The 24,686-nt window shown below is 35.4% G+C and overlaps 2 protein-coding genes across 4 annotated transcripts; both read left to right on the top strand.

Annotated features, from left to right (window-relative positions):
* Nucleotides 1–7,710: 7,710 nt before the first annotated feature.
* On the top strand, nt 7,711–12,360 carry LOC147534341 (transcription factor EGL1-like). The gene is made up of 8 exons (XM_086645430.1): nt 7,711–8,259; nt 8,991–9,245; nt 9,370–9,466; nt 9,599–9,613; nt 10,141–10,197; nt 10,296–11,249; nt 11,441–11,884; nt 11,971–12,360. Exons 1-8 carry the CDS (start codon nt 8,132–8,134, stop codon nt 12,040–12,042), a joined length of 2,022 nt encoding a protein of 673 aa, XP_086501556.1. The 5' UTR covers nt 7,711–8,131; the 3' UTR covers nt 12,043–12,360.
* Nucleotides 12,361–14,067: 1,707 nt separating this feature from the next.
* On the top strand, nt 14,068–23,645 carry LOC147534340 (C2H2-like zinc finger protein). Of its 3 annotated transcripts, none has more exons than XM_086646547.1 (10): nt 14,068–14,331; nt 17,046–17,286; nt 17,659–17,792; nt 18,775–18,819; nt 18,914–18,967; nt 19,589–19,693; nt 19,815–20,021; nt 20,597–20,682; nt 21,321–22,321; nt 22,956–23,645. In XM_086646547.1, the coding sequence occupies exons 2-10, from the start codon at nt 17,085–17,087 to the stop codon at nt 23,258–23,260; spliced, it is 2,139 nt and encodes a 712-aa protein (XP_086502673.1). In that variant the 5' UTR covers nt 14,068–14,331; nt 17,046–17,084; the 3' UTR covers nt 23,261–23,645. The 3 variants fall into 3 exon arrangements, 2 of the variants coding, with proteins under 2 accessions (XP_086502673.1, XP_086502674.1); XR_015227367.1 differs by having other exon boundaries at nt 14,069–14,331; nt 21,321–22,452; XM_086646548.1 differs by lacking the exons at nt 14,068–14,331; nt 17,046–17,286; nt 17,659–17,792; nt 18,775–18,819; nt 18,914–18,967 and adding an exon at nt 19,065–19,195 and having other exon boundaries at nt 19,593–19,693.
* Nucleotides 23,646–24,686: the final 1,041 nt, after the last annotated feature.

Here is a 24,686-nt window from a genome sequence, read left to right as displayed (position 1 = left end):
CATTAAGAGCAAAAGATCTATTGGGTCTAGGCATTGATGTGTTCGCGTCGACAATATTTGAAGGCGTAGCCCTCAAAGGCCTCCTCAATCTGGGTACTGTAATCCCCACTTCAGATCGTCCAATACTCGCTAAACCCGAAAAAATTTAACGGACTTGGAGGGGGTTTTGAACAACGAGATTTAAAAGTTGACTGCCTAAATCCGCCCTATAACTCTAGTAGGCATAAAATTCTCAACCCAAACGACCTGACCTGATTACCACCCTGGGCCAGCCTGATTACCACCCTTATTATGCTGCCTATGTTCCTTCAGAATGAAATACATGGAAAACAAAAATCAGGGCGTGTGGTTAAGGGGTGCCACCCTTTGGACAGCCCAGACTCCCTCAAATTTGGAGAAGTTCGGCACAATCAGAGTGACCCAACCCTATTTGCATGAGGTTTTAAAAGAGTTGAGCATGTAGCACTTCTCATTCTAACCTAATGTAAAAAAAGATTGACAATTGCAGAGAAGTTATCTTGGGGTTTGATCTGCCTGGGTGGAAAGATTGAGCCTTTGATTAAGTTTATCGCTCTATAATGAGACCTAAATTAAGGACGGACGAACAAAGGGGATTAGTCCCAAGTTGGTTGCAGTGGCGTGGCTGAGACTTTGAGGGCCCGGTGCGAGATTTTGATTGGGGCCCTAAAAAATCAATATGAAAAAAAATCGAAACATATAATGTAAGTACAAAACAATTTGCCCATAATATCTTGAACACAATCATACAAAAACGTATTATACAAGAATTTATGCATGAACGCACTATTTGCATAACTAATTAACTTAAATATTCAATCATTTGAATTTCGATAAGTATTCATATAACAAATTAAACATGAGATATACAGAGATATAAAAGTTACTCCATAGAACGAAATAAATCTAGAATAAATATGTGTCTACAACAATTCTTGAAGTTAATATGGAATTACTCGGGAGTGGGTTAAAATCCAAATTTTGTAAAAGAGTTGACTTGATAGGATGAATGGATTTAAAGGCACTTTTGAAAGTTGCTTAATAGTTTACATACATTGGGCCGTGACTCAAATATTGGAGTGGCCAAAAAAAAACCCAAAGAGACATTTATGTAAAATGTGATAAAAATTGTTGTGGCAAAGGGATTCGAACCGGAGAAGCTTGTTGCGTTCAGCTCAATCACAGACCAACTAGACAACACTAACTTCTTGTAATAATTTTACACTTTCTCTATATGAGTTTTGTTTCTCTCAGAATTACCAAAAGGGGCCCCAGGGTGAGGAGGCCCGGTGCGGTCGCACCTGCCGCACCCCCTCACCCACGCCCCTGGTTGGTTGTCTCTATATGTATCTCCCGAATCCCTTATATGGTTTTTGTTCAAGTCTTGCAACCCTCCACATCGTGACATCGTGTTGAAGCAACAAAAGAAAAAAAGAACGGAAGTAGAACTAAAATTTACGTTGATTTCTAATCAAATAAGCAATTTTACTTTCTAATCCAATAAGCAATTTTACTTTCTAATCCAAAAACGAGCACATCACATAAATAAAACACTAAAATAACTAACAAAAGTTCCAAATATTACCCTATGCCTCACTTTTTCTTCTAAACTCCAGCCAACCTGATCAGAATAGTCAGAAAAATAGTCTGGGAAGTCTTCATAATTACAGAATCAAATGTCTATTTATCATAACAAAAAATGATTAACAGACAAATTTCCGAAGCACCATATGCCCTTAAAATATGAGATATGCACAAAAGCAAAATGTAAGAAGGTGAAGGTCAATTGCAAGAATGTGACAACATTAGGATTGGGGCTAGTGTTTTCAGAATGGGATGTGTCAGCCAAAAACAGCCTGCAGCAACCCGTTCGAGTGGCCAAATGACATGCTACGGGCTATGGGCTATGGCCCATCGCTAAACACTAGTGAGGGCATAATTCTGGATCAAATTAACATAATCATTGTCAAGTAAGGTTAGGTTATAATCGCCTCATCTTACTTAGTACATTGGACATTGTTGGAATCGGTACTTAGCTCAAAAGCGGTTGGAGTGGTGTGCCACTATTACTAGTGACAGACCAATATGGATTTTACTTTCTTCTCGCTATCTGGTGTGCAATAGATGTCATGGTTTATTTATTTTGCGCAAGTGGTACAAAGGTATTAATCTTGATAATGCCGGTGAAGAAGCAACTCTCCTTCAGATATGCTTCGCACCTACTAAAGGTGCTTATTTAAGATTTAAAAGTTAAAACCAAAGGAGATATTATAATATCTGGAAAAAATCTATAAAATTTAAATTAAGAAAATAAAACTTCATATTGACCACTCAAAGTTGTCATATATCATTTTGTCGGTTTGCATTTATAAATATATCTCCCCATGCCTCAGTTAGTAGTAATATATATCAGAACGTACTAAGACATTCTTGTGTTTTCAGGAAAAACAAAAAGATATTCTTGTGCCTCGTGTGATTCCCTTGGGACTAACTTACTGTTTCTTTTTATAAAAGGACTAATTTACCTACCATGTGCTCTAAATCGTGAGACCTTAGATATCATTAAATGTAATCTTAAAGAATATCTTTTACCTCAAGTTAGTATATAGCAATTATAGTAATCCTAAAAGCTATTTCCATTTCAAAATTTCTTACAACTTCTAATGAATCTATTCATCCCCAGCCTAACCACTCGTCCACTATGACTGTTTTTTTTTTGTTGAACTCTATGACTGTTTTTGTTAATAATTTTTTCTTTTCAAAAAATAGTGAAGGCTTTGGTGAGAAGGAACTCATCTACTGTGTTGAATCCGAATGCACCTTTGATAAAAATCTGATATAAAGTTTAAGAAAGTTGGAGACTACACAGCTTGGAGCTCATTTATTCTTTACAGATGAAAAGATCTACTTACTAAATGATTGCATTTGTTTCTTTTTAGTTGCATTTTAATGCTCAAACTGCTACTTTACATTTACGAGATCACAAATAGATCAAGTATTTGTTGTGATCATAGATATTCCCTTCACCTTTGCTTCACGCCTAATTACTCAAGGTGCTTATTTAAGACTTCAAAACAGAAAAGCATTATGCTGAGAGAAATATGAAATCTGAGATCAAATAAATGAGCGTCTATTAGGACCACTCAAAGTGTATATAGATCATTGTGTCCTTTTCTTTCATTCAACATTTTGTCCTTTTAATTTCAACAAAAAAAAACATTTTGTTCTTTTGTTATTTATGTTTATATGTCCCATATCCATTATTATTATGATTTTTTTTTGGTTGAAAGCCATTATTATTATTGTTGATAACTTAATTATTACTTGCAACAAAAAAATAACCTATTTATTAGTACATCAAACATACCAATACATTCTTGTGCCTAGTGTAATTCCCATGTGGTTATTTTACCTAGCATGTGCTCTAAATTATGAGTCAGTTAGATATTATTAAACATAAACTTACGAATACTTCTAATAAAAAAGAAAAACTTACGAATACTATGTTTTAACATAAACTTATATAGTAATCTTGAAAGCTATCTGCAATTTATAAAATTATCATAATGTGAGTCCTGACCACTAAACTTATTTTAAAACTATCAATTTTACGATTAAGTATTCACTAGTCAGTATGAATGTTTTCATTAATATTTTTCTCTTTTCAAAAAAAAAGTCAAGGTTATGATGAGTAGGACCTCATCTCTTGTCTTAAATCTTGAACCGAGTTATGATGAACTTTAGATATAAAATTTAAAAACATTGCGGAGTTCTTCCTTTATTTTCTACAAAAAGGGAAAGTCAAAAGAAAGGAACCTAGGAAATATACCGTAATAGTTAGATAATAGAAAATGATCATCAATTTAGTTGAATACTTATACCCATCTGGCCATCTATTAGCAGAAAATAAGATTGAGTAACTTTTGCTTGATATGATTAGATCGACATTAGTTACAATGGAGATCTCCAACAACACAATACATGACGATGAGTTGTTACACACAAGAACTAATTGAAATAATCTTTTGTTAGGCAGAAATTCATAATCATAAGAAAAAGTGAAAGTTTTTTTTTTGTTGAGAGTAAAAAAAAAATGAAAGTGAAAGACTTCAAATAAATTAGGCAAGTTATCCCTTACAAACGATGGGATATACTTATGAATTGATTGCATTTGCTTCTTTGCTTATCTTAGATTTCTTTTAATGCTCAAACTGCACTCTGCACTCACAAATTCACAAATAATTGATTCTTTTCACAGTGAAAAGGTTTGAACCCAAGTTATGGTTCTCCATGGTTTGTTGGTTCAAGTGCCCCACTGTGATTTGGATGTGATTTTGGTTCCACCTTTTAACATAGCCGTTAACAAGATAAAGCTACTTTCTCATTCTATCCTTTATTTATATTTTCATCCAGGTATTTTGTTTTTCACGTATTGACTATACGTTCGTGGTAGGCGTTGAGTTGTTCATGGATCCGATTTAAAAGTCAAAGTCTTAAATTTTATGTTTCAAGATGGCTAACTTGAGTTTTAAGATTGGGGATTTGGAGCGTTACACTTCATTCCTTTCTTCGTCTTATATATTTGGGATTGGTAGAAGCGCCATTTTCATTTGCTTGAACAGATAGCTTGCGACCTTGCGTGCTACTTCCATTCACAATGTTAACCTTCCACTCTTCTATACCTTATATTTAATGTCCAGTTTTTTCATATTGTGTTTCAAAAATTTGATACATGGCTACCAGCTCACTAAAAGCAACTCTTGCTTTAGTTAGTTGAAAGATCACTAAAAATTAAGAGTATGAGCGGGAAACCGCATTAGAACCACATACATTATATTCATTTAAATGATACAATCTATACAATAAGAACATCTCCAATGCAAAACTTAAAAAAAAAATCTCTATTCATTTTATGTGTCAAGTTCCAATTGAGATTCTCATTCTTATGTGGCGGAAATAGAGAATTTCAACTCTTTTGTGTCTCCAATGCAAAACTCTAACCTTATCTTATTTACTTAAGTGTTGTAGTTATTTTTGTAAAGAAATGATTAGTTATTTAGAAAATATATAGAAGACTCGATTTCTATTGGTTGAAATTCAAATATTGATGAGTTGGACAATTAGAGTGTCCTCTTGAGATATCTCTATTCCACCATCAACACGTCATCTTAGAGATCCAAATAGAGTGTTGCATAGGGGAGAGTTTTCAAGTAAAAACTACTAAAAATCTTATGTGGCACACAGAATTTTTAAGATTGAGTGTTGCATTGGAGATGTTCTGAGGGGGATATTTTTTATACAAACGATGGGAGTAATATATTCTCCTCTTGAATGATAAGACTTAACCTCCCAAATTTATCTCAAAAGGTTGAGATTTTTCTAAACTTATCTCTAATTTTACACAAAAATACATTCTTCTTTATGTTTTATGAAATTCGGACTAAACTCAACCCTAACATTTTTTTCAGTCTAAAATTTGATAGCAATGTCTTTAATCAGACACGGTTTACACTCTGTACTCTCGTTGTTCGTATTACATGAGACAACACTGATCCATCACTATCAATTGAAATTACTAATAAATTGATTGAAGTAAGTTATTTACACACGGATTCCACGTTTGTGTGAAGACAAAATTTGATTATATTCATTTAAATGATACATCATTATTGAAAGCGACAACCAAAGTACAATGCAAGATTTCAGGAAAATAAAATATTAACATTCTGTGACTCACATTCAACAAATTAAAACGCTCATCCCAAAATTCAATAGTGTTCAGTTCTCCTACATCATCAGAAATCACAATACCCCTTCTGATAAAATAGACAAATGTGCGAGGAAAACTCAAGACAATAAATTCTGAAAATACGTTTCAAAATTTATTTCTAACATGTAATGTACTCGCATTCATATCTTTCAACAAAAGAAATATATCCCGTACACATCATTATTATATTCATATCCTATTTATTAGTAATATGTCAGACGTTCAACAAAAAAATAGTAATATGTCAGACTAAATGGAGGCATTCTTGTGCCTCGTGTGATTCCCATGTGACTAATTGACCTAGCATGTGCTCTAAACCATGAGACTTTTTTTTGTTGTTGAAAATAAACCATGAGACTTTTTTTTTTGATGAAGTAATAAACCATGAGACTTGAGATATCAATATTAAACATCTTAAAGAACATCTTTTACCTTAAGTTGGTATATAGCAATTATAGTAATACTAAAAGCTATCCTCATTTTAAAAAATAATGACAATATTTAACGATTCTATTGACCCCCAGCCTGTCATCGCTTATTTTAGAACCACGAGTTTTAGGATTAAGTATTCACTAGTTAGAACGACTGATTTCGTTAATATTTGTTTCTTTTCAAAACATAGTCAAAGCTATGATGAGAAGGACCTCATCTCTCTCACCTTGAATCTTGTACAGTTGAATTAGAATATTTCTCTAGAGAAATTTAGATGTATAGTTTAAGATTATTGTAAAAATTTAGTTCAACGAAAAAAAATATTGTAAAATTCGTTATTCCCTCCATCCAAAACAAAAGGAAATCAGAGAATGTTCAATGATGTTAAATACTAAAACATGATCATCAATTCAGTTGAATACTTGTACCCATGTATTATCGGAGAGAATAACAAGTAAACATTTGCTTAATATGATTAGATTGCCATTAATTAGAATGGAGAGGAACCCCATAATACGCGATCATGAGTCGCACAAGAATTTTTTCTCAATTGAAATAGTTTTTCCTGAAGGATATTCATAAGACAAAATGAGAGTGAATGACTTTGAGTGAGTGAGGCAGTTTATTTCTCATAAAATTAAAAGAAGGGATATACTTACTAATTGGTTGCAATCCCTTCTTTTTATCAGCCTTCGATTTCTTTTATTGCTGAAAATTGCACTTCGCATTTACGAGTTGACGATTAGATCAAATATGTTTTATAATTCATATGATTTTGACATTTTTTTTTGAAAGAATTGACATTTTTGAAAGGATTTCGAAAAAATAGTGGTATCTCACCGTCACTAATGACATAGTTTTAATATACTCATCTTGGATGTACATACTTACAGTTGGACGTATATAGTCTCAGTTCCTTACCTCAAATTTTATATTTTAATTTTCTATCGGATTAGATTGTTAAAACTATAATTCTCGAAGTTCTTCCTTCGTGTTAAAATTTAAATCGCATAAAATATATATTTATTGATGATTTTTCCCGACATTGTACTAAATTCTAAATCCAAAAATGTTATCTAAACATAGACAACTCAATTCATATATTTGATCAAAATTCTTCTAAACTGTGGACTCCTTTTATTTTATTTTTTATTGAAAGGACCCAGACTATAGTTCAACAACAAAAAAAGGACCTAGACTATGGACTCTATTTGCACGTTTAGGATAGAAAGGTGGAAGCTTTAATGCATTATTTTCAAGTACAAATGACAAACTTTTATTGGGTTTTTTCCACTTCATTTCAAACAAAAACAAATTTGGCTCTCCAATCAAGATCTTTACTCAAATAATTGATTCTTTTGACAGCAAAAAACTTTGAACCCAAATAATGGTTCTCTCATCTCTGTGGTTTTTTGGTTCAAGTGTTTCACTCAGAGTAGGACCCCATGTGATTTTAATGTGTTTTTGGTTCCACCTTTTAATATCACCATTAACAAAATATAGCTACTTTCTCAATCTAACTCTCTCATTCTCTCACTGGTCCCCCTACCACTCTTTTATATTCATTCCTCAAAATCTAACTCTTTTCATTCCTTCACACTTTCAAAACCAGAAATTTCAGCAAATTCTTTTAGATTCTTGAACCACTACTGAGCTTTCTTTAATTAGCCAAAACCCATGTTTTCTTTTTTAATCTTTTAAATCATGGTTTATTGGTTTTAAATTGCAGGAATAAATGTTCCTACCTTCCAAAAACTAGTATTCAATATGGGGGTTTCTTCAAAGATGGTGAATTATCATAAAAAGTGGTTTTGTTTGTGAAATTTGAGTGGGTTTTGCTCTGGGTTTTTGGTTGTGAGTTTGAACTTGCAAATTTGAAGTGTTTGAGAGAACTAGTTAAGCTTTTGGGGTATGGCTAGTTGGTCCCAAAATCAGGAAGGAGTAGAACAAAATCACCTAAATCAACAGCTTGCTGTAGCTGTGAGAAGCATCCAGTGGAGCTATGCAATATTCTGGTCTATCTCAACTAAAGATCAAGGGTATACTTTCTTTATATGTTTACCTTTTCACTTTCTTTTTTTGAGTGTTTTTTGCTTCTTAAGTTTAATTTCTGCAACTACTTTTAGATTAGTTGAGATTAGGGCATAAGTGTTTGTGGGAGTTTAACTTACCCTAAGTTAAGTTCTAATTCGGCGTTTTAGATTAAAATGTGATTACTATATTTGTGCAGTATAATCTGATAAACATCAGAGTTTTATCACTAGGGTTTTGCTTTCTTTTTTTTGTTGAAACATTAGGATTTTGCTTCATTGTTTGAACTTGATGTATTACAAGACCAATTTAGGGATGAGTTGAAAGGTCATATGACATTACTAATACATTATCTTGGTTATGAGATTCCCAGTTGCCCATGTGGGACTATTCTTATATGACCCCTCACGTATGGTTTTCATTGAGCGTAACATGCGTCTTTTCGTTGAGTGATGTGGAGCACGAGTAACCGTCGGACCTATCATGTGTTAGCCTAGCTCTGGTGCCATATTAAGTTTATGAACATCTATGTGTGACTATTCTCACAATAACCTTCTGGATAACATCTTCAGCCCGGCCCCCATCTTCTAGTTTGATTTCATTTTTCGGAGTTTGATTTCATTTTTCTAGGTTCTTAATGGTTTTTATCGAAGTTTTCTTCAAACTACATGTTGTTCTTTCTATGAATATTTTATTGTCAAGATGTAATATTGTACATGGGTATGGGCTTCTGAATTAGGGGCTTGGAATGGGGTGCTGGTTACTACAATGGAGATATAAAGACAAGGAAAACACTTCAGCCCATGGAATTCAATGCAAATCAATATGGTTTACAGAGGAGCGAACAATTAAGGGATTTATACAAGTCTCTGTCAATAGGTGAAAGCACTCAACAACCAAGGAGGCCTTCGGCTTCGTTGTCTCCTGAAGATCTTTCAGATGCGGAGTGGTATTACTTAGTTTGCATGTCTTTCACATTCACTCCTGGTCAAGGGTATGTATGTCGATATGTTCTTCGAGATGAACTTTCACAACTATGGATTTTTGTAAAATCTGTTTAAATGTTGTCGATATGTTCTAAGATAGTGTTAAATACATTTTGTCTTCACCATTACCAGGTTACCAGGTAAAGCATTAGCGAGTGGTCAACACATTTGGCTATCTAATGCTCATCGATCAGATAACAAAGTTTTCATTCGTTCTCTGCTTGCTAAGGTTTGGATCATGTTTTACTGGTTCGAAACTCTGCTCGAATTGTTCTATCTGAAAACTGACTTTTTCTCTTCTTTTTGTCTAATTTGCTCCCTGCCGAATTATTGGACTGAAATCAATTATCACCACCCTTAGAGCGCGTCTATTCAGGTAAGACGACCCCTCTTCGAACTTGAACTGTAATCATGTGTCTATGAAGTTTATATAAAATACCCTATCGAGGTATCTGACATTCAAGTTCGGTAATCTTATATGAAATTCACATCTATTAGCCCTATGGAATCAGTGAAACCAAATCCTACCCTCAAGGGGATACCTAGTTTCTGTCCGCCTATAGCAGTCCATACTCCATAGTAGACTTAACTGCAATGACCCTAAAAGTAGCTGACCTAACAGCTTTAACCAAGACAGCAATACATCTTTAAACCCAATAAGCACATCTAGATACTTCTTTGGTGGCAGTCCATTCGGCTGCCCAAGGATGCCCCATACATCATGAACTGTGCATGTAGGCCATGTAAGATTCATCGACTTTAAATGTCCCTAATGGCAAAAAAATTTTGATTCTTTAACTCTAAACCTTCGAAATAATTTTGCATTACGTCGTTCGTTCCCATTGATATTTTTCATTGAAATAATAATAATACATGTTTTATTTTATTTTATTTTAAATCTAGACTGTTCTCTGCTTCCCCTTCTTGGGCGGTGTTATCGAGCTTGGTGTGACTGAATCGGTAACTTCTCACTTCACATTCTTTTTTAATGCATTTTTCGTGTGTAGCGATTATGTCAATTTTTTCTTCTTATTTTTCTGCATGTTTGTCATCTCAAGATCTTGGAAGACCTATCTCTACTTCAACATGTTAAAACTGCGTTACTGGAGTTCAAGAAGCCTACTTGCTCTGAGAAATATGCTTCCCGCCAATATATTGGTGAAAATGACGAAGATGCTATAGGTCTTGAGATTGGTCATGAGATTCAACAAGAGGACGGATCGCTACTCTTATACAATCTTCCTCAACTCGTCCCCGGAGAAATCGAGTTTAATCAGAATGGCAAAGTAAGCACAAATATCATCGAAGATTTGCTGGTAGATTCTCCTAACAAACAACAAACTGAAGACTCCTATATGATCGAAGATTTGCTGGTAGATTCTCCTAACAAACAACAAACTGAAGACTCCTATATGATGGATGGTATAAATGGCGGCGCTTCTCAAGTTGAAAGCTGGCAATTCATGGATGACGATCTTAGTAATGGCGTACATGGTTCTGTAAATTCGAGCGAGTTACTTTCTCAAACATTTTCTCATCAGAATAAGTCATTCTCTTCTACGAAGATGAACAAATTGAATAATCTTGATGGTCTTGAAGAATGCGATCATACCAAACTTAGCAAATTGGTTCTTGGCACTGACAATGTCCATTATTCAAGAACTCTCTCTGCCATTTTTAAGACTTCGAACTTACTTATCGGGGCTCCGTGTTCTCAAAATGGTAAAAATAAATCTAGCTTTGATAAATGGGAAATGGGTGGCTTAGTGGATCCTCAGAAGGTTCAGAGTCTTCAGACTGGAACACCACAGAAAATGTTAAAGAAAGTTTTATTCGAAGTTGCTTTTATGCACGGTGATTGGTCTTTAAAGTCCGATGGAGATAAGGATGTCAAGAATGGGACTCGGAAACCACAAACAAATTACGATATTAGTTTGTGCAATGAAAAGAGAACCGAGGAACTGAATGAAAAGTTTACTGTTATCAGATCACTGGTTCCTTCTGGAAACAAGGTACGTTAGTACACATCTGGAAAAGAGAGAGAGTCCATATAACCCGACCAATGTAGCATACCACATATGTGGATTGCTTATATGGACATTAAATATCGACACATGTTCGATTGGTTTACTAATGTGGTTGCGATATTTGGTGGACTGCTTAAGAGATACTAAAATTTTTATGGGATTCGTGTTTTATGCAGGTTGACGAAGTATCTCTCCTCGATGACACAATAGACTACTTGAAAGAGCTTGAGAGGAGAGTGGAAGAACTGGAATCTTGCAAGGAACTAACGGAGTTTGAACCGAAGGAGAGGAAATACCCGGACATAGTAGAGAGGACGTCCGATAATTATGGTAAGATCCAAGTTGTCAATGCCAAGAAGACTGTGATAAACAAAAGAAAAGCTTGTGATATCGATGAACTGATGGATTCTGAGCCTAATCGGGCATTACCCAAAGATAGCTTAACAAAGTGTGTTACTGTTGGCATGATCGAGAAAGAGATTTTGATCGAGATATCTTGCCCATGGAAAGAGTGTTTACTTCTTGAAGTTATGGACCTTATTACCGAACTCCACTTGGAAGCTCATTCGGTTCAATCATCTAGCAGCGATGGAGTTCTAACTCTAAACCTCAAATCCAAGGTTTGATCTCAAGTTCGATTCGATCTTCTTTCTCTTGGGTATATGTTGAAAATGTTGACAGTGTGTTTCTTTTGAATGTTTTGCAGTTCAAGGGAGCAGGAATCGCGTCACCAGGATCAATCAAACAAGCAATTCAGAGAGTTATAGGTGTGTTTTGATGATATGTTTCGTAAGCCAAATGGGTTTGCGATGTCTGTACTATTGAACAACTAGTTAGTCATTTCTTCATCTTCGTCTGAAGACCTGTAACACCAAGTATCTTATGAAGAACTAGTCAACCCGATTTCGTGAATGGGTTTCTTCCTTTATCTGAGTTTGGTTTGAATTAGAGGTTTATTGACCTCTGTTAGAATTTAGTATCTGTTTTCCATGATACTTCAAGTTCATGTGTAGTCTACCTAGAATTTGGTGGATGTTTTTTTTTTTGTCGTGCTTTCTTTAGCATTGGATTAATATATTATCGTTTTCCTTAAAAAGAAGATGAACTAACTAATTGATATCGAATTGTAAGAGAGGCGGTTCAATAGTTAATAGTTATTATATAGAGTTATCGGGAGTGCTACATGTACAAAGTCCTTAACAAAATTCTTGACTTAATGACTCATTTTCACTAAAAGACAAATTTATCAAAGTTTGACTTAGATTGGGACCGTTCACTTTGCATTTTGTCAAGAATCTTGTCAAAGATTGTTTGTACATTTAGCATTTCCCTAGAGTTATTTCTTATTTGACCCCCTACTTTGTGACCAGCTTCCTTTTTGGGCTCCTACTTTTCATAAATTCAAATTTTGCCCCCTATTTGCATATAAATGGCGTAACTACTCTTCCTAATTATTTCCCTTCATCGGAAAATTTTCTAGTCGGCGACCTTCATCGGAGAAGACGGAGTGAGGTGGAGGGAGAGAGGTGAGGTGGAAAGAGAGAGGTGAGGTTCAACATATCTCCGACGAAGGGAAACCCCTTAGCCGGAATATTTAGAGAGAGAGAGATGAAAGTTTTTTTTTAAAGTCGTCGGCCGGAAAATTTTCCGGCCGGCGACCTTCGTCGGAGAAGACAAAGTGAGGTGGAGAGAGAGAGGTTAGGTGGAGAGAGAGGTTAGGTTGAGAAAGAGGTGAGGTGGAGAGAGAGAGAGGTGAGGTGGAAATAATTTATTTATTTTAACGTTTTTTTTTTTGAAATTAGGAAGGTAGTTCGTCAGTTGCATAAAAATGGGGGGTTAAATTTAAATTTATGAAAAGTAGGGGGCCAAATAAGAAATAACTCTATTATATTCGACAAATTGAGATTTGCATTGGAGATGCCCTAACTCGTCCCTTTTGTATGTAGGGTTTTGGACATATCCTTCATTGTAAACAACTAGATTTGATGCGCAATATAATTTCATTCCAAATAGTTGAGCGATAAAGAGAGAAATCTCACATAAATACTTAGGTTTCCTTCCGTACTGGTAAACAAATGTAAGTTTTGCTTGTAGAAAGTATTAATACTATCGCTAGCATTACAAAAGGCTCTGAAGTAATCGATTGTACTTATTTTTTCCTTCAGGTGTTAAAAAATGTCCCATATTTGTTCACCCGCAATTTGTTATTGCCATTTCTGTCCCATATTTGTTCACCGACAAAATTTATTACTCGCCATTTCCTTCACGTCTTAAAAGATGTCCCGTATTTATCTAACTAGGCAATTTTACTCCCAAACTGACTATTTTGTCAATAAACTTTAGTTTGTGCTTTTTTCCTTATGCAAACAACTAATTCGTGAAAATTATATTTCACAAAAAAAGAAAAAGGAGTTCGTGAAAATTATAACACATTGTCTGGAAATACAGTATAATTTAAGTTTCTTTCCCTACTTATTGTTAAATTCTACAAAGTATCCCCAACAGAAAATAATACCGCTAGTAGTGTAAAAAGATTATCTTTAATAGTTTCGTATAGTCGTATTCTTTTCGTTCTTCTGTCACGTCTTACATTTTTTCTTCATGCAAATACGCATATGCATCGCGAATGTAGTAACTATTTAGTGAATATGCAAATATGTTTGGAACATGTTCGTTTTTTTACGCAACACAAACTAAATTGCATGAAATTAAACAGTAAAATGCATGACATTATTTGCATTTTGGATTGTTTATAGATTTTATGTTAATATTGTACTCGTGGAGTCGTGGTGCTAAAATGGACTATACACGAAATATTTCCTTAAAATATTCTTTCATTTTCCACTTTTACCCTACTTTTATTTTTTCCTTTCCTCCAAACTCTGTTCTCTGGTTTTATTTACCTTTCTTCCAGATTTCGGCCATCACTTCCTATTCGTTCCCCTCTATAGATTTTAGGGTTGGTCGTTTCATATCCAAAACACAAATAAAACTCCACGATCTTCATCGATTCCTGTAAATCTTCTCTATACACCTTTTTCCCGTCTCATCTATCGACTGCCGACTGGTACTTCTTCACTTCTTCCTGTTTTTTCCTTTTCATTTAACTCTGTTTTCTTATGATGGATCTAACTTTCACAAACCCTAGGTTTCATTGAAAAGAAAGCTTTTACGAATATTTGATTTGTTGGATTGATCAATCTGGTTTAATTTGTTTATTTGATTTTATCTTCTACTTGAATAGGAGAAACGACTGTTGATATAATGCTGATCCAAAAGGATCTAATTTTGTATTGAATTGGTCATATTAGGAATGTTGATTATTGAATTAGTTCGCCTAGTTGATTTGATCCTTTCCTTTGAGCTTGTTATGTGGTAGTTCATTATGTGATCCGTGTTGCTTATGTTTTCTGAATTCAGTCATTTAGATCTTCTCTGTTTTCCGCTTTGAGCTTATATATAAGTTTGATGCTAGGTTGAGTTACTTGAGTATGTGTCTGTGATGAGCTAGAGTTGAATATAAATGTGTAGTTCAGCAAATGCTTGCTTCATATGTTTGAGAATTTCGTTATTTTTTCTTATTGTTTTTTAATGCGTGGGGTTTTGGATGAGAGAAAAGGGTGATCGGATCATGGTTAATTATGTACAAATACAAATGACTAAGGATAATGCAGTCTGGGAATGTCGGCTCTTAACTAGGGAGATACGTACTTCTATGGTGTTAAGAAAACGCCATAGTAAAATAGCTTATGAAGGATAAAGTAGTTTTCTTGGCATTAGAACACTAGGGGCAGTTGAATTTTAACTGAATAAGTTTCCCGCTTTTGCAAATTTTGAGTTCAAGGTGACCTAAGTTCGGTTGTTCAAGCAACAATCTTACTAATGGATGTGGGTACATACATTGTCTATGAGGTGGTCAGAGTTATATCTAGAATAAGTTTTCTTGGAGTAAGTTGTAGAATATGTATTTAACCTGGGGTCAAACGGTGCCTCAATTCTTATCCTTCTCTTTCACATTATAGACTTGAAAACCTGTGGTAAAGCAAAAAAGTGGAGAGTGTGATGTTTCTCTTAATCTGCATGTCATATGCTCAAACTTAGAACTGCCTTTTAGTCTTCCTTTACCAGTAGAGACACACTTTCCATTAAAAATAAAATTGAAGAAGATAGTTCTTATATGAAATTGGAACATAATTCCACATGCAATGGTTTGGGTGATCTGGAAAGAAAGGAAAAATGTGGTTTCCAAAGTAGTGAAGGTAAAAGGAAAGAATATTAATAGAGGCTCTGAAAGGGTTGCTCTATCACTGGAGCAGATACCAGAAATAGGCCAAATTTCACTCTATCTTAAACTTCACTATCTCTTTGGAAGCTGTGTTGCCAACATAGTTCATTTGTTAGGCCAACATCCAAGGCTCAAAGCTTAGTTTTGTAAATCTTTTTTATTAGTATTAATTCAAATAGTTAAAAAAGTTCTTATAAGAAATAGCAGCGTAGTTTACATAAGCTTCATTTCATACGATGATTACCTCCCATTGCGTTTCTTCGTTTGACAAAATAAAGCTTTCATCTACGAAGACTTGGAGGTTGTTCGGTATTTTGATTAATCACATATATTGTAGTTGATTGATTATAATGGTGTTATGACTGTCATCTGTGTCACTTTTATGATATTTATAAATAAAAAATGGATCTGGATCATTTATTGCTTCGGGGTCCTCCTAAAATGACATTTCTATTAGCTTGTTAAAGTTGTTTGTTTCAAGGAAGATGTGTTTAGATTAGGCCACCTCAAGTAGTTGTTTCCAGGGACGTATCTACTTGAGGGCCAGGAGTGGCCCTGGCCCCCCTCACCCATAAACCTCTCCACAACTGCCACATTCAACCTCCATGATAAATCTATCTTTTACTTTATTGGCCCCTCCCCTCTTAAGCCTTAACCCAACAATCCAACCCAAATTCAGTCTAAAACTTAAAGCCCAATTTAAATCTCTATCTACCAATTTAAACCCCTACCACCTAATGACCTAATATTACTCCTTAAATTCCACTGTAAGTTGCCATTATTTCAAGTTTCAATTGTTTTTTAGTTGTTAATTTATATTGATTCCAATTGTAATGATAGATCAATTCAAGTAATCTAAAGTTCTAAACTTTAACCTCTCATTATCTAAAATCGACTGTCTCTCGATTCGTAATTCGAAAGAAGATAAATTTATCAGAGATTTGAAGGAGCGACGACTCCATTTTAATACATCAAAGAAAAAACTAGCACGTATAGTAGTATCTCATTATTTTATTTTATTTTATTTTTGTTAATCCTTGTGGCTTAATTGATATTTTTTCAGTGATAATTTTGAATGGGATTGATACTTTTTTAAGTGGTAGTTTTGAATGGATTAGAATTGATATTTGTGTCTATGATTTATTTTTATATAAATTTTTCAAAAATTCATTGTTAGAATGGTTCGGCCCCACCCTAACAAAATTTCTGGTTCCGTCCCTGGTTGTTTCATTGTAAGCCTTTTATTCTAGTACTTAACTGTCTTCTACTTCCATCCTGAAGGAATGGAAAGGAAATCATGAAGGTACAGTGAGACAAAAAATTGCAGTATTACCAGTGAATATAAATTACGTGCTTTTGTTGGATTTGGAATTTATGGTTGGCGGAACTATTGATGTCTACTACAAAATATTTTCTTCGATTTATGTTAAGCAATAGATTAGTGCTGCTTTGTGATCCACATAGAAGTTCGTAGATGCTTACTGTTCTTTCTTCAGTTTGAAACAGCGGTTACATAGATTGCTTGGAGTCTGCAGATGCTCGTACCAAAACTAAGATCATATAACAATCTAGATATGATGAAGACAGGGCAGAAGATTGTGAAGTCGGAAGAGGGCAATGATTCTGTTGATAATTTCATCAAGCATGCAATAGGAAAAGAATCTGTTCTTTCTTTCTCGCGGGAGAGTGAGAACCCAATTCAATGGCTTCAGTTGCTTAATGCTTTAGACCAACAAGGTACTGCAAACAATAAAAGAGTTAAAAGCTTTATATTATTATAGTTTCAGAAGGGATGACACGTTCACCAGTGTGTCGGTAGTAATTAAAAAAAAAGTGAGTCAAAGGTTTGTTCTAATTTATAATTTAGGTGAAAGGTGATACGTTGAGGGGTCTGTTCACCTCATAAATATATTTAAATCCCTGTCAATGGGGTGTGCGTAGTGCCTCTGGTTTCAGAATAAGCAGGCCTTCGTAGATTATGAAGGCCACTGTTAAGCTTTTAAAAGTCCATGTCAAATGTCATAAGCACCCATTTAGCTGTTGGTAGGTCTTACTTTAGGTTGAAGCTAATGATTCATCAGTTTTGTGCAAACTATTTCCGTTTTGTAGATCTCTCAGGATGGCCATTGTTGTATCCCAAGGTTCAGATGCAAAAGTGCGAGAAATGTACGCGGGAATTTTGCTCGTCTATTAATTACCGAAGACATATACGTGTGCACCGCCGGTCTTTGAACATTGATAAGGTTTTCATTTTATCGCTCTTTAACACTTATCTTACTAGATTATTTCTTGAAATTATAATTCATACTAGCATTTTGCTTATCCTTGTTCATTTTCTCACTTTATACAATTGTTAATGATTGGTCTGGCTAATTCTTGGAAGGAAAACCTATATATGAATTTTCATGAAGTGAATGCACAAACGCAGTTAGTAATTAGCAAGTTGTATGAATATCTGTTTGTTTAGTTGTTTGGTTGCCTGCTGCATGATTTGCTTGATCTCTCTATCATGGTCATAGTTTAGCTGAACATGGATTAGTGAAATGGTGGACCTCTTCAACGTGGCTCAGCGACACCTTCAACTGATACCGGAGATCATGTTATCGCAGAACTATGAACAGAAAAATTGCTTGGAGCTCATCACACATTCACACTCTTCCTATTAGGTTACCAACAGCACCACTTAGGGTGGTTGGGCGGTGAGCCTGCGTATTTTTATGTAGTTTGTGTCCCCATTCTTTAGATATCCCAAAATGGATTGTAGCTCATCACACTCTTCCTATTAGGTTACCAACAGCACCACTTAGGGTGGTTGGGCGGTGAGCCTGCGTATTTTTATGTAGTTTGTGTCCCCATTCTTTAGATATTCCAAAATGATGAGCTTTGAAACCTAGATTTTCCTATGTCGTTATAAAGCAGAATGGAAGCAGACAAGTATACCCCGTGCTTTGTTGTATTTTGGTTAACCGATCTATTTCATATTCCTTTTCAGCCTTGATAGAACCTAGTATTACTTATAAAACAACAAACATAATTGCCTAATGCGTAGTTATATTTTGTGATTGGAAAGTCACCATTTTCTTTAATTTTTTCATTGACTAATCAAGCTTCTACTGATCTAATGATATTGTTCTAAGATGGTATGACACCACATGATTCGTCACTAGTTTGTATTGATCCCCTCTGGTTTTGAGTGCTGATGATTACATGTTTTCTAATTTCTAGGACTCTCCTAAGATCAGGGATTTCTTGGGAGCATTTTGGGACAAGGTAATTTCTATTATTTACCTAATTACCTTTTCAATACATCGCTTCTAGGAATATATGATCCCTCTTCATAGAAGTAATTTTTTTTTGCATGCAGCTATCTGTGGAGGAAGCAAAGGAGATTGTATCATTTAAGGATGTCATGTTGGAGGTAATGACCTAATCACTTCTCAATCTTTTATTAGTTTATTATCTTCCAGTGGTAGAAAAAAAGAGAAGTTTTTTCTTCATTTCAAATTTTCAGTAAATGACATGACTAGGATGGATGTGGTTTCCCACTTCTTAAGTCATCAGATTGTGGGTGGGCTGGGGAGTGGAAAGAAAAAGAAGATGAGATATCTACTTTCTTGTTCAGTGAATTGTGCACCATCACGAATGCGTAAGTGAATTGCTACCTCACATGGATACATCTTGGGACTAATAACTGTAATTGCTTCTATAAGTACGTTAATGAGATATCAAGCAAAAATAATCTCAAGATGCTGAAATGGCAGAATGCAGTTCAAGGATCACATACGTTTATGTCAGGGATTTAAGGAACCATTTCATGTGAATCATGTTGCTGCTACCACTTGCACTTTGTGGTTTGAAGTGATGTTGAAGAAGTCAAATGATTTTAGGAGCAGAGTGACATTTTGTTTCTCTGTCGTCTACTTGTCTTTTCCTCCTTTTCATGTCAAAGTTTTTCATTTTTGTTATATGTGCTTTGTTATCCTTCTAAAGCAAGAATTTAAGCTCTTGTTGAATGTCTCTAATTAGCAATGAACTGTAGGAAGTTTCTGGGCCATCAATTGTTAGGGCGTTGACATCAGTTAATCGCAAACCGGGGTATTATTCTTTGCCACAAGTTTATGTTAAGGCTGGTGTAGCGCTACTGGTTAGGCATTTTCTCCATCTTTTAATCGTCTATTTTTATCGTTAACTCTTTCATACACACACATATATATATATATATATATATATATATATATCTTAATGTTGTAATGTATTTTCTTCAGGATCTCATTCAAGGAAGGCAGTCAAGGTTTCCTATATCCTCGAAAGAGTTATTTAGTATCCTCGACGATGCAAGCGAAAAGACATTCTTATGTCCTGGCACAGCTATATCCATGCAAAAATTTATGTTTGATGGTGAACCTGGGAAAATTGGGCTCGAGATGAAAAATCTAACTGCCTGCACTAGTTTCCTAATGGAACAAAATTTGGTATGGGACTTTATTTGACACAATATTCGCTACCTACCAACAATAATTACTAATAACTGTCAACACTTGGTCAGTTAGTTGCCCAAGTGGTTGATAGTGTTGACATAAACTCCAAAATTATGGAGGTCCCAGGTTCAATACCCATAGGAGGTGGAATCCATGGTTTATTGAACTTGGGTTATTAAAGGTATAAATAATGTAGTTAGATGGGCTTTAGGACAGTAGTTTAGTTGGGCTTTAGGCCCATGTGTTTCAAGGTTTAATTCGGCGGTTACCGTGCTTATCACATCTTTGATGTATCAAATGCCATTGTATTGACTTTCATAGTCACTTTCCGAAAAAAAAAAAATATAATTACTAATAACTCATCTTTGCATGTGAATTTGTGGTCATATCCTGGTCAACTGGTGCATCTTTGTCGGTACAATTGCCTCAAAAGAGAACTTCACATCTCCTTTTTAGAGAGCTGTGCTTGAGTCTCTTGCTATCAACAGGATGTATTGCATAATAGCGAATCTATGATTTTGTAATAACTTTTCCTTGAACTGCCGTTATCTAATAAAACTTCAATGCAGGTTAGGGAATGGATTGCCGATAAGGATGCAGAAGCTTTAAGGTGTCAGAAGTTGCTCGTGGAGGAAGAGGAAGCTGCTCAGAGAAGGTAGAGTATTCCTTTTATATCTTGGGGAATCATTCAATTAAAACATACAAAAGACTTGAGGTTTCTTTCGTTTTTCCAACTTTATATATAGGCAGATATTCTTTTTCCCATGTTTAGAAGGTAGTTTAATTTTTGTGGGCGGTGAACATAAATAATATTTTTAAGAATATAGTATTTTGACAAGTATAATCACGAGAAATTGTGCCAATGGGCTTGGTTAAAAAAAGACCTGTTTATATTCTTCTAGGCTGGTGCTTGTGTTAACTATGTGCAACCTATACGCGAACTTGTACAAACCCTATCTGTGCAAAATTGTGCAAACCTTACATAGGGAAGTTGAAGACTGAAAAAGATTTATGGATCATTTTTTGACAAAAGAAAATTTTGGCCTAGGGAGTTTTGGTCATTTTTCCTTGTAATTAAGTAAACGTATTTTGTTAAATTCTCTTATGTTTCTTCAACTTATAAAATCCACTGCATATAAATACACTTCCCTGCAATTCTTATTAAATTTAATGTTCCTCAAAATTCTAATTCTCATAGTAGAGACATGGTATAGTTATTTGGATGAACGGATTACGTTTCTCATTTATGATAGATGTATTAATATTTTATGCTGATAATTTGCTATAACACAGACAAACTGAAATCTTGGAGCGGAAAAGACTGAAGAAGCTTAGGCAGAAAGAGCAAAAAGCTAAGGAGCAAGATGAAGAAGAATCAGGCGTAAAGGAAAGTTCGTCAGATTCGTTGGAGAGTTCACCTTCTGCCGACGACATGTCCATTGCCCAACCTGTCTCCAATTCTAGGTCACACATTCCTGAATCACTCTCAAATATACAACCATTTGTAGAGCCTGGCCATCATTTAAACACAGAAGAAGAAATTGTCAATACCAACATTCACATGGCTTCTGATACTACCATCTCTACTAGTCTTAAGAACTTTGACCATCATCAGGTTCAGCACGGAAATGGTGTCCGACGTCCATTAGTTACTCGGCGACCACAACCGACTTCAAGACGGGGTGAACCAAACGGCTTTCGTACGGGCCTTCAAGTTTCGAAGTTGGGGGCTATAAAGAAACATGAGAATTACAAGGATCATAAGGCTACTACTCTAGCCTATAACCATAAAATCTGGAGCAGGAAAAATAAACTTGAAAATAGAGGTGATTTGATTGTCAGAGAACAGGAAGAACCAAAATATAAATCAGGTCAAGATAATAACTGTGAGTTATTAATAGGCTCAATCTCTGTTACACTTGGAGATTATAGCGGAAGTCGGAATAAGGTTGACTCATGTCCCATGGATCAACCACCACCTAAACAAAACAATAATATTCGAGAGAAGCCTTTGAAACCGGAAGCCTGTCAAACCGGTGTAAACAGATCAATGATGAAACTTTGGCGACCAGTGGGGAGACCCGAAGCTGGAAGCTCCATCACAAGACCAAACGACAAGGAAGCTGAAGGAGATATCTTTGTTACTTCGATGGACGAAAGGTATGTACCTCGTGAAGCTAGCGATGGGTGCTGTGCTTTAAATACTATGGATTCTTCAACTGTGATGGAAGAAGCAGATCGAGGAACGAACAAATTATTCTCCAGTCAAGCTGCAGAGGCATTTCTTGCCCAGCGTAAGTACAACAACCTTCTCTTTTGTTGATTCAGTTTTACTTCTTTTTTTCCTTTCCTTTTGCTTCCTTTCAGGTTCCATTAGAAAGGGTAGCTTCTCTAGGATCCTTGCCCTGTCACTCTTCACACTTGGGTCACTTTCTAATCCTCTTCCTCAATGCTTTTGTTGGTTTTTTTTTTCATCTCATCCTAAGAAAAGAAATCAGGATCACTTATGCAAATTGTTACTCTATGCCCCCAAACCATACCAGTACTGTACTCCTAACTCCCCCTTGCGTACTGCGCACCTGAGTCCTAAACATATTGCAACAAAAAATAGCGTATTGAATAGGTATACCCCTCGGGTACCCGATAATCACAAGGTAGCGTACCTGATACTCGCATGGTAGCATACCAGTAACCGTACCACGTACTGGAGGATCCACTTACCAGGTAACATTGCCCCAAACTCAAAAGACAAAGTTGTAATCCAGACCCATCATCAGTACTTTTCTGTGACCCTTTTGCAAACTAACCCTTTATTTTACCGTATTAACGTTCAACTTATTCGGCTAAGACGTGGATACTCTATATTGACTTCATAGAAAATAGAATTAGCCCGTGTCAGGTGTGATTGATTTGTTAATCATTATGCAGGATGGAAAGAAGCCATTGCTGCAGACCATGTGAAGCTTGTCCTTATCCCTGAGATAGAATCACCAGGTTCCCCCGTGAACCAGGAAAATGCGCATGTAGCAGTGGTCCCACCACCACCTCCATCATCAGATTGCTGCAATACAAATGTCCTTCGCAGTTCCGAGAATCGACTGGGTGGTATGAAGGATATTGGACGCACAAACACTGGGCCCAAGAAATCTGCCAAGTTTAGACCTAAAGCTGAAAGAGGGTATAAGCTCAAGTACATTCCTAAGCAAAGAAATGGGATCGTGGAAGGAAAATGAAAATGAGGAAGGAGAGAGATAGAGTTTTACAGTTACACCAAATGTGCATTGTCACAACAACCATCGATATTCTTAGCAGAGGTTCCAGTTTTAGCTAAGGTCTTCTGTTTCAGAAGAAAGAAAAAACAGAGAAGGAAAAAATAAGATGATTCAGAGGGAAATTTACAAATCCTGTAGATGCTATTTTTTTATAATTCTATGGTCTCTGTGTGAGAAAGAGAGAAGCTTGGGTCTTCTTGATTTTGATTTGTCATGGAAAGTTTTGTAGTAACAATTTTGAATTTTTTTACTTGAATGTTTTCTCAGAGCACATTTTGTGCTTAAAATTGAAGGTTTTAGATATATTGAGAAAGTTCAAAACAGAAGAAGACAAAAGCTCAAGATAGATCAAGAAGCACAAATGCCTCGTTAAGTTTTATGGTCGAGTAATATCTTAGTTGTGTTGAGATTTGAGGATGAGTTTTGTGCTAAAATTGTGATATTTCTCATTCTGAGTTGCTAAAACACTCAGGGAAATTGTTGTAAGCAGGTGGCTTTTAAGTATGATTTTGTCCATCGTTCATTGACTCGAGCACTCTATAGGTAGAGTCAGCTTTTAATTAGGTATATAAGAATTATGTTTACCTCTCTATCTTCTCTTACATCTTAAGTACGGGCATCTACACTGGTTGGAGGCAATTCAAGTTGACATGGACCTTGTTGGCATCAACATCTCTAAGCAAATCCACCACCAGTACATTGATCTGAGTGATATATTCATCATTAAGTTGTGGTTTTGCTTGTTTTAACAAGAAGATAACTAATGGGTAATGACAGATCAGGTGTTTGTTTGAAAAGACAAATGCTTAAAGTTTTTAAGATCAAGTGCTAATAAAATTGCCCGTTCACAATACTTTCCCCAGGTGCCTTCAACAACGCCCTCAAAACAATAGTCTTTTATATATATATTTTTTATTTTGAATTTGATTACTTCATTGATTTGGCAAAGTCAAGATGAATTACGATAAGAAGTTTAAAGAAGAATAAAGCACAAAGAAGTAATCCTATGCCCACTACCTATGAAGAAGGAGGCGTTTTAGTTTCTATGTGACTTTAGTGGTTTCCCCACTTCATGAGTTCATGACCCATTACCACCATACGGTTCCCTTGGTTGAGTAACTAACTTTGAGTGGGTCAAAGTTTGTAACCATTTCCCCACCACGGACTAGAGTGATCGGAGAACTTCCATCGGTCGGGATCCTTCTCCCATTTTCAGTCCAGCATCTTCCTTTATGAAACCAGAAGCTTGATTTTGAACATGATGAGTTTGAACATGAACAAAGAACCATACCGAATCAAAATCATGTTCAATCGGAAGTTTGTCTTTTTCACATCTTTCGACCAAGATTGTATCCTCCCTTATGATCCATGGGACTTTACATGTTAC

This window comes from Eschscholzia californica, unplaced genomic scaffold (assembly GCF_041429995.1).
Source record: "Eschscholzia californica isolate CP2 unplaced genomic scaffold, dmEscCali1.0.p SCAF_6, whole genome shotgun sequence".
In the NCBI taxonomy this organism is placed as follows: Eukaryota; Viridiplantae; Streptophyta; class Magnoliopsida; order Ranunculales; family Papaveraceae; genus Eschscholzia; species Eschscholzia californica.
This window is presented reverse-complemented; position numbering and strand designations above follow the sequence as displayed.

What these genes read in the sequence shown, in the direction of transcription:
- LOC147534341 (XM_086645430.1), top strand. Translation starts at nt 8,132, where the DNA reads ATGGCTAGTTGGTCCCAAAATCAGGAAGGAGTAGAACAAAATCACCTA. An exon ending in ATCTCAACTAAAGATCAAGG is followed by an intron (nt 8,260 to 8,990) that starts GTATACTTTCTT and finishes CTTCTGAATTAG; the next exon opens with GGGCTTGGAATGGGGTGCTG. An exon ending in ACATTCACTCCTGGTCAAGG is followed by an intron (nt 9,246 to 9,369) that starts GTATGTATGTCG and finishes CACCATTACCAG; the next exon opens with GTTACCAGGTAAAGCATTAG.
- LOC147534340 (XM_086646547.1), top strand. Translation starts at nt 17,085, where the DNA reads ATGCTCGTACCAAAACTAAGATCATATAACAATCTAGATATGATGAAG. An exon ending in TGGGAGCATTTTGGGACAAG is followed by an intron (nt 18,820 to 18,913) that starts GTAATTTCTATT and finishes TTTTGCATGCAG; the next exon opens with CTATCTGTGGAGGAAGCAAA. An exon ending in AGGCTGGTGTAGCGCTACTG is followed by an intron (nt 19,694 to 19,814) that starts GTTAGGCATTTT and finishes TATTTTCTTCAG; the next exon opens with GATCTCATTCAAGGAAGGCA.